A 15,119-nucleotide genomic window follows, 5' to 3' on the forward strand; every position below is an offset into this window, starting at 1 on the left:
TAGGGTGTGGGGTTAAGGTCTGGTACCCTTTTCGATCCTTTGGGTTAGGGGGTAGGGTTAGAGTCAGGTACCCTTTCCGATTATTAGGGTTTAGGGTCAGGGGTTAGGATCTGACTCCCTTTTCGATCCTTGAGGTTAGGGTGTGGGATTAAGGTGAGGTATCCTTTCCAATCCTTAGGGATAGGGTGTGGGGTTAAGGTCTGGTACCCTTTTCGATCCTTAGGGTTAGGGTGTGGGATTAAGGTGAGGTATCCTTTCCGATCCTTGGGGTTATGGTGTGGGGTTAAGGTCTGGTATCCTTTCCGATCCTTAGGGTTATGGTGTGGGATTAAGGTGAGGTATCCTTTCCGATCCTTAGGGTTAGCGTGTGGGATTAAGGTCTGTATCCTTTCCAATCCTTAGGGTTGTGGTGTGGGATTAAGGTGAGGTATCCTTTCCGATCCTTAGGGTTAGGGTGTGGGATTAAGGTCTGGTACCCTTTCCGATCCTTAGGGTTAGGGTGTGGAGTTAAGGTTAGGGTCTGATACGCTTTCCGATCCTTGGGGTAAGGGTGTGTGGTGCTTTATATTTGGTCTTCGGAGGTGGGATTACCTAAAGATATACTCAGTCTGCTATTTGTATATATTTCACCTGAAATCTCCCCTGTGTATGAAAACAAATCAAACGGTGGTATATCACTGTTAGACTCTGACCTAGAAGACATTACTTTTACATATCCTGATACTATTATATTCCTTGCTGGGGATCTTAATGCACGGATAACAACATTCCTTGATTATATACCCAATGGCACACTTGATTATATATTTGAGGAAGATGATTCATATCCCGGTGACAATTTTGATATGCCACTTTGCACACCTGACTCTGTGACATTCAATAATTATGGAAGGAAACTTGCAAAGTTCTGCTGTAGATACAGCATCCACACTCTCAACGGTTATTCGATGATAAAAGCGGAAATTGTACTTGTGCCACGCACAACGGGGCAAGTGCAGTGGATTACATGCTCGCCAACACTGAACTTTTTTAAAACTTCACTGACTTAAGTACCCTGCACAGAGATGAATCGATCCATTTTCAGTTATACTGCTCCTGGTGTATCAATGTAGAGAATAACTTGGACAGAAATGAACAAATTCCCCATGAAGATGATGAAGCGTGCATAAAATATGTCAAATACTTATGGGATGTGTCTCAATGCAGTGACTGACTGACTGAGTTTGGTTTTACGCCGCTTTTAGCAATATTCCAGCAACATCACGGCGGGGGACACCAGAAATGGGCTTCACACATTGTACCCATGTGGGGATTCGAACCCGGGTCTCGGCGTGACGAGCCAACGCTTTGACCACTAGGCTACCCCACCGCCCCTGTCTCAATGCAATAAGTTTCTCTGTAACTTCCAAAGTGTATTTATTCTTATGAAAATGTGATGAACTAAACAGTATAATGGAAACGCATATTGAGGAGGCGATGGCAATTCTCACTAGTATTTATCAAACTGCAACTAACTTCACAAAATCCAAGTACAGACGAAAGGGACCTGAAGTGACACAATGCAATCAAAGGGAAAATAACACTTCCAAGTAATGACCGAAGTATGGAATACTGTAAGGGACATTCTCGCGATCTCGCATTCTCGCACTTTTAGCATTTTTACCTTGTTTCCAAAGGCCGAGATCGCGAGAATGTCCCTTACACTATTCAATACCGTAGCGCTTGTAAAATACAATACTAAGGTTGGGGTCAAAACTATAGTCTGTTTGCAGTGAAAACGTACCGATGAATTTCAATTTAAACATAAATGTAAATCAAATAAAGTGAAATTAAGATTGCGAATCCTCATAATTTTACCTTGCCATTTGAACGTTTAAATCTGAGAATTTCATTCAACTTAGGATAAAAGTTGTTTAACAAATGATCATAGTTTCAAATCGTTATTATTGGTTTGTATTACACGGGGGTATGCACATTAAATGAAACACCGAGAACAAGAGAGTTGGTCTAAGTTAACGCTCATCACGTACCGCACGTGCATTTGTTTCACTGTTCCATCTATTGCGCTTACCCCTTTGTAATACAAACCAGTAATAGCGATTTGAAACTATGATCGTTTGTTAAACAACTTTTATCTTAAGTTGAAAAAAAATCTGAATTTTAAATGTTCAAATGGCAAGGTAAAAATTATGAGGATTCGCAATCTTAATTTCACTTCTTTTGATTTACATTTTTGTTGAAAGTGAAATTCATCGGTACGTTTTCACTGCAAACAGACTATAGGGTTGGGATGGGTAGGAAATAATGGAATCGAGTACCCGCATTTATTACCCACGAGGTCAACGTATTGGTAGTTGCATACTAGTCTCGTACGTCACAAAAGTGTCGTATCGCGTTGACCAGTGTCGTAACGACTTGACCTGAGATTCTAACGATTTGATTAGATAACCGATGACCTCTCAAATAGTTCACATTCTGACGTAACTATTTTTTCATTCATAACAAACACGTGAATACATTCATTCTACAACTTAAATGCATTGAGGGAATGTAAACATTGCGAACTTTGCCGTGTCGCTACATATGTTTAATTGTGAGTCGAACTGAGACATTATATCCGTCGAAAAACATACACGCAATGTTTCCACCAGTGATGTTAGCCGAATGAAGCAGCTGGAAACCAAGAAACGAGGTGCTACGGAGAAGTTTACTGTAGGACGCTGTACGAGGCGATGACAACTGACATGCATCGTGACGTCGGTTACCAAGGCAGTGACGTCAAAAATACGCTATTTTGTCAATTTAATGCATGTAAGACGTGGGTAATAAATAAAATACCACAGTCGGTCTCATTACATTCGAATTATACGAAACTCGTGACCTTCCTATGTTATCTGACCTCGCTTTCGCCCGGTCAGATACCATAGGAAGGACACTCGTTTCAGATAATTCGTATGTAATGAGACCTCGTGTAGTATTCTCTATGTACTTACCCGAATCGGAATCGAGTACCCGGAAATGTAAGGAATAAAGCGCTTCTGTCTACTCTCTGAATATTCAATCACGAGTTGACAGAGCTTTCTATAGAAAACTTGAAATGATGGCAAAAATACTCTGAAACTGAACTTAAGCTATTTAATATACGCCTATTTAACAAATATAGAGAGTAACACCATTCCTCGTTAAAACACAGGACTTTTCGTTACCGATGTTACTGCAACTTGACTCCTCACTGCTCATGCTCAGATATATTACAGTCGTTAATAATAACCTCCATTAATCGGACAATACAAATGATGCAAATGTGTGTTACGCAAATAATGAAAAGGACAAGTTATTATCTTCCCTTGCCATTACAGAGTTCTCTCCTTTTCCGGGTACTCGATTCCTAGAAATAGGACTCGATTCCAGCTGTACCCGACCCGGATTCGGGTACCCGAGTACCCGTCCCAGCCTTAATTTCACTTTAAACAAAAAAGTAAATCAAATAAAGTGCAATTAAGATTGCGAATCGTAATAATTTTACCTTACCAATTGAACATTTAAATCTCAGATTTTTATTCAACTTAGAATAAAAGTTGTTTAACAAACGATCATAGTTTCAAATCGCTATTATTAGTTTGTATTGGTTTGCCAAAAGAAAACAAACGTTTTCAAATCCTGCAAACAGTCGCAAAAACATTGTAAACGTATTGTCACAAACACGGGTGTTTATATATAATCGAACAACAATTTCTTTCATTTTAACCACCATCATCCGCCACCAGACGAAACTTTTGTCAACGACATGCGTCGTCAGACAGTCGGGTCACCCATAGTCATGTCCGTTTTCTCTAACCCGTGAAGTTCCAGGTTAGAACTGATCTTCAGTAACTCATGCTTGTCGTAAAAGGCCACTAACGGGATCGTGTGGTCAAGCTCGCTGACTTGGTTGACACATGTCATTGTATCCCAAATGCGTAGATCGATTCTCATGCTGTTGATCACTATATTGTCTGGTCTAGACTGGATTTTTTCCAGACCGCCGCCATATAGCTGGAATATTGGAACGTTTTAACCACTAGATTATGGTTGCTACTGGATTGTTGCATTCATCACAATAGAATAGAATTAATTAATACACCTTGGATATTCGAAGTCTTATATACTTTATGAGTGTTAATTCTCATATGATTCTAAGTCTAATATACTCATGCCAATAATGGTTGTCATCCCTCCCTCCCAGTCTAATAAAATAATTGAAGGTGGTGACAACCATTATCGGCATGAATATATTTCCACAGAACATCGTCAGCCGTAAGTCATATCTGGTACATATTAGTAGTCACAAAGTATGGAGAAAACAGTATTATGAATTGTGGAATTTATGCGGCCCCGTGAGCTCAATTCGGAATTTTAAATCAACCACGTACCATAATATCGGTATTTTCTTTGTGGTCTTGGTGCGAACCGCTATATCATGAGTTATCTCCCTTAGATACTTCCGGAATAATGCGGCCTGCATGGTGACTTGCAAACTTGAGACTGAAAGCAGTTTGAATTCTCCAACCTCCTCTGCCCTCTGAGGCACACCGGCGACATTTTACATTGTGTATACGACAGGAGATTTTTTGTTACAAAAGGAGGCGAAATAACTTTCACAACATGGTAAGATACTTATATTCTTTGTCAGTTTGAATCTCATCCATTTCTCACGAAACAAAATGAAAAACATCCACGTTCATACACTATGTTCAGTCAACGTGAATTGTTCGGATATCTCATAGCTTATTGAAAGGTAACACGTCATTGTTATGTGTTTTTGAAATAAGCTCCTATGCATTTTCTTCATTCATCGTATTGTGTGTACCATATTGAATAGTAGTGATCATCATTGATCATGTTGATGATTTGAAAATATTTCGAAGATACTATTTTACAGGTATTATGAATAGGAACCAATGCAATTTCCTAGTTTCTGCGTTTATGTTATTTAATGTTATATTAGCGGCATTTTCACTGATATTACTGGAATATTACAGCCTGCACCATGAAACTAACAAAACAAACAGTTCTGAAGACAACAAATGAGAGTATATTTTGGTCTAATTGGGATATTTATGATTTGTCAAACATCCCCATTAGACTGTACTGAAACCCTGCCGGTAAATCATGCGGTCATATGGATACAATATTTTGAGTTTTTTAAATTTGGGTTTTCACCACATAAATATAAATTTCCATCATGTTTATCTAACTGCCTATGTCTTTTCAGAGTATTCTGACTTACAATGGAGCCTCCATCATTGCCATGAAGGGCAAAGATTGTGTTGCCATTGCATCTGACCGGAGGTTTGGCATCCAGGCACAGACAATTAATATGGAGTTTGACAAGATCTTTGAGATGGGACCACATTTATATATCGGCCTACCAGGTCTAGCAACTGATGTGCAGACAATGTAAGTAGCTATGCAGTACAAGTATTCTGTTGTTAATCATGTTAATCATTATCTATAACTGTATCAGTTGCATGAATGTTTACATGGTAATAATTTGTTTACTTCTCTTAAAATTTAGTCATCTTAGAGAATGTAATAAGTTTACTGCTGGCTTAAGAACAAGCATTTCACTCTCATCCAAAATTAAGCCATTCCAACATACATTTGTACTAGTAAAAGATTGTCTCTCTTTCTCCACTACTTTCTTTTCTCTTGAGTTATATGCCACCATTGGAAATAACTGCTCTGTGAAATTACTCATCTTAAAGAATGTAATACATTCATTGCTGGTTGACTGAAAGGCATATCTCTCTCCACTACTTTATTTTATTCCTGAACTAAATGGCTACGTGGGTTGGCACGTTATGTTACTGGAATATGACAAGAATAATTTATATAGTGCATCTATATGTTTTTAGTGTGTTCAAATTCAATAATATGTATTCATCAATGTACTATACTTTTGTAGTTCACAAAGACTGAAATTCCGACTCAACTTGTACGAGCTGAGGGAAAATCGAAATATCAAGCCGAAGACATTCATGAGCATGGTGTCAAATCTGCTGTATGAAAGGAGGTGAGTCATACTTAACTCTAGACATTCTACAGTAACAGAGATTTGTATCATTTGGAAGTTTAATCTGACCTTTGGACATTAAGTAGTCCCTCACTAAAACTCTTAATAACAGTGTGGATAATTTATAGTCAGAGATCGCATAAACTTAAAAATTTCTACGGGATAACATCGAGCATGTCATTCATATATAGAGGTCAGAGGTCATTTCCAGCATGGAAATAGTCAAGCACAAAATAGTTTATGCCAAGTTAGATTTGGGTAAATGCAATTGTAAATGAAATACTGTTCAAATCAAGAGAAATTCACTTGTTCATGTATATTAACACTTTGTTTTCCTTCAAATCAATATGGACCTGTGAAGATCCGGGGAATAATAGGTCTTCAGCTACCCATGTGCTTGCCATAAAAGGCGACTATGCTTGTCGTAAGAGGCGACTAACGGGATCGGGTGGTCAGTTTCGCTGACTTGGTTGACACATGTCATCGGTTCCCAATTGCGCAGATCGATGCTCATGCTTGTTGATCACTGGATTGTCTGGTCCAGACTCGATTATTTACAGACCGCCGCCATATAGCTGGGATATTGCTGAGTGCGGGGTAGAACTAAACTCACTCACTCACTCAAATCAATATGTTGTTCCATGCAGGTTTGGACCCTACTTCGTTGAGCCTGTGATCGCAGGCCTTGATACCAAGACAGGAGAGCCATACATTGCATCCATGGATCTGATTGGTTGCCCAATGGAGACAGATGATTTTGTCGTCAGCGGGACGTGTTCAGAACAGATGTACGGGATGTGCGAGTCACTATGGGAGCCAGATCTGGTAAGTGATGCAGCCAGTGAAGTAAGAAGCAGTGTAATAGGTCAGTAGGTCAGATTCGCCACATGGGTACAGTGTGTGAAGCCCATTCTGGTGTCCCCCTCCGTGTTATTGCTAAACTCTAAACTCACTCACTCTAGTCCCCACATCTGTCCAATGTGTGAAGCCCATTTCTGGTGTCCCCCTCCGTGTTATTGCTAAACTCTAAACTCACTCACTCTAGTCCCCACATCTGTCCAATGTGTGAAGCCCATTTCTGGTGTCCCCCTCCGTGTTATTGCTAAACTCTAAACTCACTCACTCTAGTCCCCACATCTGTCCAGTGTGTGAAGCCCATTCTGGTGTCCCCCTCCGTGTTATTGCTAAACTCTAAACTCACTCACTCTAGTCCCCACATCTGTCCAATGTGTGAAGCCCATTTCTGGTGTCCCCCTCCGTGTTATTGCTAAACTCTAAACTCACTCACTCTAGTCCCCACATCTGTCCAATGTGTGAAGCCCATTTCTGGTGTCCCCCTCCGTGTTATTGCTAAACTCTAAACTCACTCACTCTAGTCCCCACATCTGTCCAATGTGTGAAGCCCATTTCTGGTGTCCCCCTCCGTGTTATTGCTAAACTCTAAACTCACTCACTCTAGTCCCCACATCTGTCCAATGTGTGAAGCCCATTCCTGGTGTATGTTGCCGTGATATTGCTGCGATATTTCTAAAATCGTTGTAAAACCAAACCATATACTGAATATATCTAGTAAATAACCAAAGTAACTGATCGGGAAAGGGACTTAGTTTTCCATTCCAACGTGATTCAATGCTCTCAATATCGATTGCTGGCTTTCTGGACCAGACTATTGATTATATTCAGATCGCTGTCATACTGCTGGGTGCAGCGTTTAACAACACAGATTCACGCTCATACATGCACACACACTGAGACTGAGTGTATCAGTGGGTTAGAGTAGGTCCAGTTATCTGTAAAACCATACTCACTCACTCAGATTATTTGTAAGACAGCCCTGGCTGCTTGGATACTTGCTGACAATATCCATCACCGGATTGTCTGGTCCAGATATTATTATTAGAAGGCGAGTATCATACAGCCAGAATATTGCTAAATGAAGCGTTGGACAACTAATGCACACACTCATAATGAGTGACATTCCATACTGTTTGTTTGTTTCTCATGTGCAATTTTCAAATGTCAAAATGTCAGCCTGTAAGAAAAAGAAATTAATACAAATATATGAAAGAAGCAAAAATTGTTTGTGGCAAAATGGATCTGTGAATATCCAGGTTAGAAGAAATCTCGATTGTTACAATTGTGACTATATCATGAGTATATACTTGTTTCAGCAACCCATGCTTGTCGTAAAAAGGTGACCTATGGGATCAGGTAGTCAGGCTCGCTGACTTGGTTGACACATGTCATCGGTTCCCAATTGCGTATATCGACGCTGATGCTGTTGATCTCTGGATTGTCTGGTCCAAACTCGATTATTTTCAGACCGCCACCATATAGCTGGAATATTGCTGAGTGCGGCCTAAAACTAAACTTCACTCACTCGTGGAAAAATGATTCACTGTTTATAAAGAGCAATGGTGGCAGTATAAATTTCTATGTAGAGAGTGTCAGTTTTAGGAGATATTGTGTTACTATAGGCATTGATATTTGCTAACTGGGCAAAACAGAATCCTCCTGAATCTGGCCACACAGACGAAGTGATGAAGTCAATGATGCATGTGAATATCTTTCTATATCTTGTCACAACCATGTGCACATATATATGGACCCACAGGACCAAATCCATATGTCTCTCAGTCACCTAAATATTCCTTGTTCATGTTGCTATCAGGCCCAAATCTAGCCCAAGCCAAATGTTCTCCATCCTTTTTGCTCATATATTTCATGTCTTACATTTTCAGGCTCCAGATGATCTGTTTGAGACAATATCTCAGGCATTGATGAATGCTTTTGACAGAGATGCTGTATCAGGTTGGGGCGGTGTTGTCTATATCATGTAAGTTTCACCTCTGAATATATCTAGTAAATACCCAAAGTAACACGTGATCAGGAAAGGGACATAGTTTTCCATTCCAGCATGACTCAATGCTCTCAGCATCGATCACTAGCTTTCTGGTCCAGACAACTGATTATATTCAGATCGCCGTCATGTTGCTGAGTGCAGCGTTGAACGCACGCACACACACACAGACTGAGTGTATCAGTGGGTTAGAATAGGTCCAGTTATCTGTTGAAATGGATCCCAACACACATGGTCAGGCTCAGGGACTAAGTTAATTGCCTTTGTTACCATGGTGACATGACTCAATGTTCTCAATATCAATCACAAGTTGTCTGGCCTAGACTCAATAATTTTTAGGCAGCCGTCATATAGGTGGAAAATGTGAGTGCAGCAATAACTTACAAACACACACACACACACATAATGATAGTGAATTTATGGGCTCAGAAAAAAACAAACTAGAATAGTGTGAAGCACAAGGATATTTATACTATTTTAGAAAATGTCTCCTTCTCTGTTTTCAGTGAAAAGGACAAGGTGACGAAGAAATTACTGAAGACTCGAATGGACTAGTCTTATTTCATGTATATTCAACAGTGTAATGTATTGCGTTGTCAGAAGGAACATCACTTGAAACTTCATCCACAATGTGGCATGTAATTCCATTTCATGTATTAAAACTCTTTAAACCAAATGTATGGCTTGTTTTATTTTAGAGCATACTGTTATTTTAGTATTTAACTAAAAAAGAGCATTTTCTGATATTCAGCACTTTCTATTGCTAAAGTCTGCGGGTTTCAACTCTGACTTGGTATATTTGTAGTCTTGAAGGAAGCGACAATATGACCAAAATCATCATCTTGTGGGACCACAGTAGGTCTAGGTAGACTTATATATAACAGGTAATTTGTATCGGATACATACCTATATACATACAAACCAGCTTTCAGATCACAGTCATCATGGAAGTGTATAGTAATCATTATCTGAGTAGTGATAATATCTGATTATTAATAGTACGTCATCCTATAATTAATCCTTGTGGGACCCCATTAGGTCAAGGTAGCCATATAACAGGCAATTTGTATTGAATACATACAGACATACATACAAACCAGCTTTCAAGTCGCAGTCATCATGGAAGTGTACAATAATCATTCTCCGAGTAATGACAATATCTGATTTGTAAAAGTACATTATCATATAATCATTTCATGTGAAACCACAGTAGGTCTAAGTAAGCTTACATGTAACAGGCAATTTGTATCGAATGCATAGATACATACATCCATAATCACCAGCTTTCCAGTCACAGTCATTCTGGAAGTGCACAGTAATCATTATCTGAGTAATTATAATATCTGATTAATGATAATACACCATCATATAATTATTCCATGTGAGACCACACTGAATCTGGGTAAACTTTGCATATTGCGTATTATTGTGCTAGGAGAATGTGGAGAGATGACCAAAATGTAAAAATATACTCGTGCCAATAATGGTTGTCACCCCCTTCAATTTTTTTAATTGGAGAGGGGGTGGGGGGGTTGGAGTGGGGAGGGGGTGACAACCATTATTGGCATGAGTATATTAGCTTGGTCAGCGTGTGTAAAGGCAATAAACTTAAATGTTTTGTAGTATCTTTTGATCTCACTTTTGATCTGATGAAAGTTTGGTTTGACATCTTTTCTGCTCATAGTGTAAATACTCTTCTTTACTATTAGGCAGATAATGTTTAGAGGGTTGTTATTTTCCCCTTAAAACCAAATAATATATTTTCTAGTGTTATTTCAATTTGTCCTTCGCCCAATATCTCGAGCCATGAGGACAGTTCCATCCACTCTCCCTTAAACTACACTCAAACAGTAGATGCCGTACAGACTCTCGTGTCTGTTTACAGAATGTGCATAATGGTGATTCTCTAATTCCAATCTTATGTAAGTAAGTATCAGTTGTTAAAATATTCTGAGTAATCTTATATATGAAATATTTCAAATTTACACTCTGTCTACATCTATTGGGCATTACATTTATATTCTCCCATTCATTTGAGAAAATTGTCTTCCTAATATTTCTTCCCATTTAAGTTGGCGTGTTGTTTTAACAAAGGTAAAGTCACATAGTATTTGGTAATAATATTTACTTTCTTTCCATTTGTTATCAAACTTATATTAAATTGTAAAATCGGATATACTTGATTATTTTGCAACATCTTAACAGACATATTTTTCTTATTGAAGTAGTCAAGTACTGCATTCTTGATGCTAAGGTATTCAAGGAAATTAGTGTCAACATTGTAACTGCTTTTAATATATTCAAGGGAGTGAATGATACCATTTTGATTTATAATGTGACTCAGAAATGTAATTCCCTTTTCCTCCCATTTCTTGAAACAAACCGGTTTTCCTTCTATTAAGATGTTATAATTGTACCATAATGATTGGGTTAATGTATCCTTTCCCTCAGATGTCTTTTTGTGGCCAATGTTTATAAATTCAGACCATGCCTTCAATACATCTATCCAAAATCTATTTGTGATATTCGGTGGTATATTTTTAATAATATATTCTCCATCAGCTGTCCATAGCCTTGACATGTTTGGAATGAATATGAAGTATTATTCTTCCATAATGTATCCTCCTTTAATAATCTTTTAATCCACTTCAACTTTTGTGCTGTAATAGTATTTTTTTAATAATTGGAACCTCCGTATTTTAGAGTGGAAGTCACTACTGTTCTTTTAACCTGTCTCTTTTGTCCTTGCCAGATAAAGTTTAAACATTTCTTTTGTAGTTTGTCAATTGTGTCATCTGGTGGAGTGGGTACAGAAGAAAAAAGATGATTCACTTTTGGTATAAGTAATGATTTCAAAACAACATTCCTCCACATAGGTGTAGGCGATCTTAAGGACCACATTTTTATCTCCTTGTCTATTTTATCAAGTATTTTTGTATACTTCATATTTATCATTGAGTCAAGACCTACATAAAAATTAATGCCCAAAAGTTTGAATTGCGATTGTGACCAATCAAGGTTGTACTCTTTGCATAGTTTGTATCTGGACCTCTCTTTAGATCCTATCCATATCAATCTTGTTTTTCTGTGGTTACCTTAAGTCCTGAGAATCTAGCATAGAATTTCAGTGTACCGAGTACTCCATACAAACCTTTTTCTGTCCCATGTAATAGCACTGTAGTATCATCAGCAAATTGTGCGAGAAGACCTTCCAAATTACCAATTTTAATACCTTATATATTCTTATTATTCTTTATTAACAGGGCTAGAATTTCTGCACATAAAAGAAAGATATAAGGCGACTTATATTAGATTATGTGATATTACAAAGAAATACAATCTGGATTGTTTTAATGGTGTTGCTTGTCTCCATGTAAATCTCCTGTCATTAGGATGCAATTCACGCCAAGGATCTTTTAAATCAAACAAATTTATCATGTCTATTATTTCACTTCTAGCTTTAGGGTTATTTACATGTTTATAAAAAAAGAATCTTGACATGGTGTTTTGGAGTTTACTTACTGAGTGCATATTTAGGAAATAAAGTTCGCTCTACCCCAATGTGTTTTGTAATAAAGTATAGTTTTGCCCTGAACTATTATAATTAAAGCACGAGGACGGTAGTGTGTAAAGTGTGTTTTATTACACTATACATGGTGGTAGGGCGAAGTGTATTTCTTTTCTAAGATGCCAAATTTAATACTTTCTAAGGATAATTACGATCAATTTAAGGCAGAAAACAAACGACGTTGTCGGTGTCCTAAATTAAGAATGCTCGCACAGGGCTAACTGGCGCGCTGTTCTATTGATATGTCTGCCCCCCTACGTTAAGACGAACGTTACCAGAAAAAAACGAATGATAACAGTTTGATGACGGTTTACGTTCGGATTAAATATCTTCTCTGAATTATTTTAATTACATCTGTCTTTAACGTAAACCAGATGGGGCAATATGAACGTCGCATATCTACTACCAACGTAAGTTTAGATCAGTACATCCAGATGAAGCTGAGTAGTCAAGCGACATTCCACGATTGCATTGTGGGAATGTAAACAGTAGGAGGCCGTACCAGGCGATGACAACTGACATGCATCGTGACGTCGCTTACATTGTGACGTAATGTAAAATGGTTCGATTACGAGGGGGCACACTAGAATGGCGCAGTGACGGGATAACGTCATTCAATTGTTACGTCATCAAAAAACTATACCTTTATTGTCTGATAATGTATTTTTTTTTTCGATGATTATCTTAGAAAACTGATTCAAACATGACGTCATTGCTCCGTTACAGTAAAATCATCACTTTACAAATTTCCAAAACATGATTATCCAGAAAGTGTTTGGTAAAACCACAGAGGGCTATTAAAGCCACTTGGTCAGAGTAAAATGTCAGTATATCTGGTGTGACCACCATGAGCATCGATAACAGCTTGGCAGCGGTGACCCATAGAAGAAAGGAGATGCCGAGTGCTGTCTTGAGTAATGTTTTGATACACTTGCTGAAGTGCTGTGTGCAGTTCTTGTAGTGTCTGAGGTGGCGGATTACGCTGGCGCAAGCGTCGATCAAGAGTATCCCATAGATGTTCAATGGGGGACAAATCCGGTGATCGAGAAGGCCAAGGTAACAACTGAACATTGCTGGAGGAAGACCTGTCAAACACGTGCAACGTGAGGTCGGGCATTGTCATGCTCCAAAGATCAACCGTTGACGTTGATGTAGGGAACGACGTGACGTTGAACTGGTCTTCTGGTAAAAGTCTGGCTTTCCATAGTCAATTGCGCACTGTCTGGTCGGAGATTCGGCAGTCCGGGGATTTTGATTGTTGTGGATGATGCGGCCGTGGTGGTTGAACCAAACTGTCTCAACCGGATGTGGCGATCCTGGGCGGTTGTGGAAACTCAAGGTCGACCTGACCTGGGTCTGTCATTAACACCCCCAGTATTTTTATATCGGTTCCATAGGTTTGAGATGCTCTGTCTGGACACGCTGAAGGGCCTTGCCACACCATGCTGCGATGTCCGTCCTTGTAAACGGCCGATGGCGTTGTGTCGTTGAGCGTCTGTCGGTCTTTTCTTTATCTTGTCGTTTATAGTGGCTTAAAGCAATGCATGTGGAGTACACCATTGATGTGGTTTTTTAAAGCCTACAGTCAAAAGCTTCAGCTCAAGGTGATACACAATTTCATGATGCACATGCATTTCATGTAGGGTGCGTTTTAGCGATTCACTACAGACGTGAGTGTAACGTTACGTTTTTGTTAAACGTTTCTTTTTTCATACGTTTTGTCGTCGGCAACCATTCCCCCACATGCTGGGAATCAGCATGGATTGGTTTGTGTCAAATATTTCCTAAAATTCAAATTTGTCCTATGTCAAGTTTCTTTTTTTTAAGAGTACACATATTTGTTTTCGATCCACTAATTTGAGGATGTCATTTGGAAACTGTGACAAATTCTGTCTCGGTGCTATGGTGACTTTACATGGCGTTACTGCAGTCACCTTGAAAGACTCGGGGACAAGACCATACTTGAGCGATATGTTTACGAGATCCATAAGCGGACCCTAGACACTGTCAGCTGTAGCTTTCAGTATCGATTGTAACCAGTGAAGATGATGTTGTTTTCGAGATAAGGTGTATACTTAGAATTTCTATTTCTGGTAGGCATTTTAACATTTTAATGCTGGATAATGTTTCGACTTCTGGTCTAGCATTCTGAATGAAAATCTCAGCTGATGTGACCCCCGATTTATTAATTTGGTGGGCATGTAGCCCTCACCAGACAAGTAATAGAGTCCTTGACAGTCCCATATAATAGTCTGGGCCCCATTCCTCAAAGCGATCGTAGCGCTACTACTATCGTAAGTCTATGTTAAAGTATAGGAGTTACGATCATCTTAGCGCTACGATCGCTTTGTGGAACGGGGCCTGACGAACAAAGGAAACTGTTGTGGCATTTATAGGACTGTTACGGTGGTATTACTGATGTTCAGAGCTTTCAAACGAAACAAAGTCAAACGAATCTTCTCGCATGTTATTCATACAAAGCTTCAAAAACGGAGGTATTGTGTAATGTTACCGAGCGGATAACACTTGTATCGGGAACTAGTCGGCGAAACATATCATTAAAACAAATGTATAATAATTTCCCGATTACGTAAAAATTTAATTATAAAAGAAAATGGAATGAGAATATTATGCCA

General features: G+C 38.8%; 1 protein-coding gene across 1 annotated transcript; it reads left to right on the forward strand.

The window, feature by feature from the left end:
- The first annotated feature begins 4,471 nt into the window (after positions 1 to 4,471).
- On the forward strand, positions 4,472 to 9,591 carry LOC124278231 (proteasome subunit beta type-3-like). The gene is made up of 6 exons (XM_046713953.1): positions 4,472 to 4,647; positions 5,255 to 5,439; positions 5,948 to 6,055; positions 6,703 to 6,880; positions 8,797 to 8,891; positions 9,422 to 9,591. Exons 1-6 carry the CDS (start codon positions 4,645 to 4,647, stop codon positions 9,468 to 9,470), a joined length of 618 nt encoding a protein of 205 aa, XP_046569909.1. The 5' UTR covers positions 4,472 to 4,644; the 3' UTR covers positions 9,471 to 9,591.
- The last annotated feature ends 5,528 nt before the right edge of the window (positions 9,592 to 15,119 follow it).

Source organism: Haliotis rubra, unplaced genomic scaffold (assembly GCF_003918875.1).
Source record: "Haliotis rubra isolate DU_JTF1 unplaced genomic scaffold, ASM391887v1 Scf233, whole genome shotgun sequence".
Classification (NCBI taxonomy): domain Eukaryota; kingdom Metazoa; phylum Mollusca; class Gastropoda; order Lepetellida; family Haliotidae; genus Haliotis; species Haliotis rubra.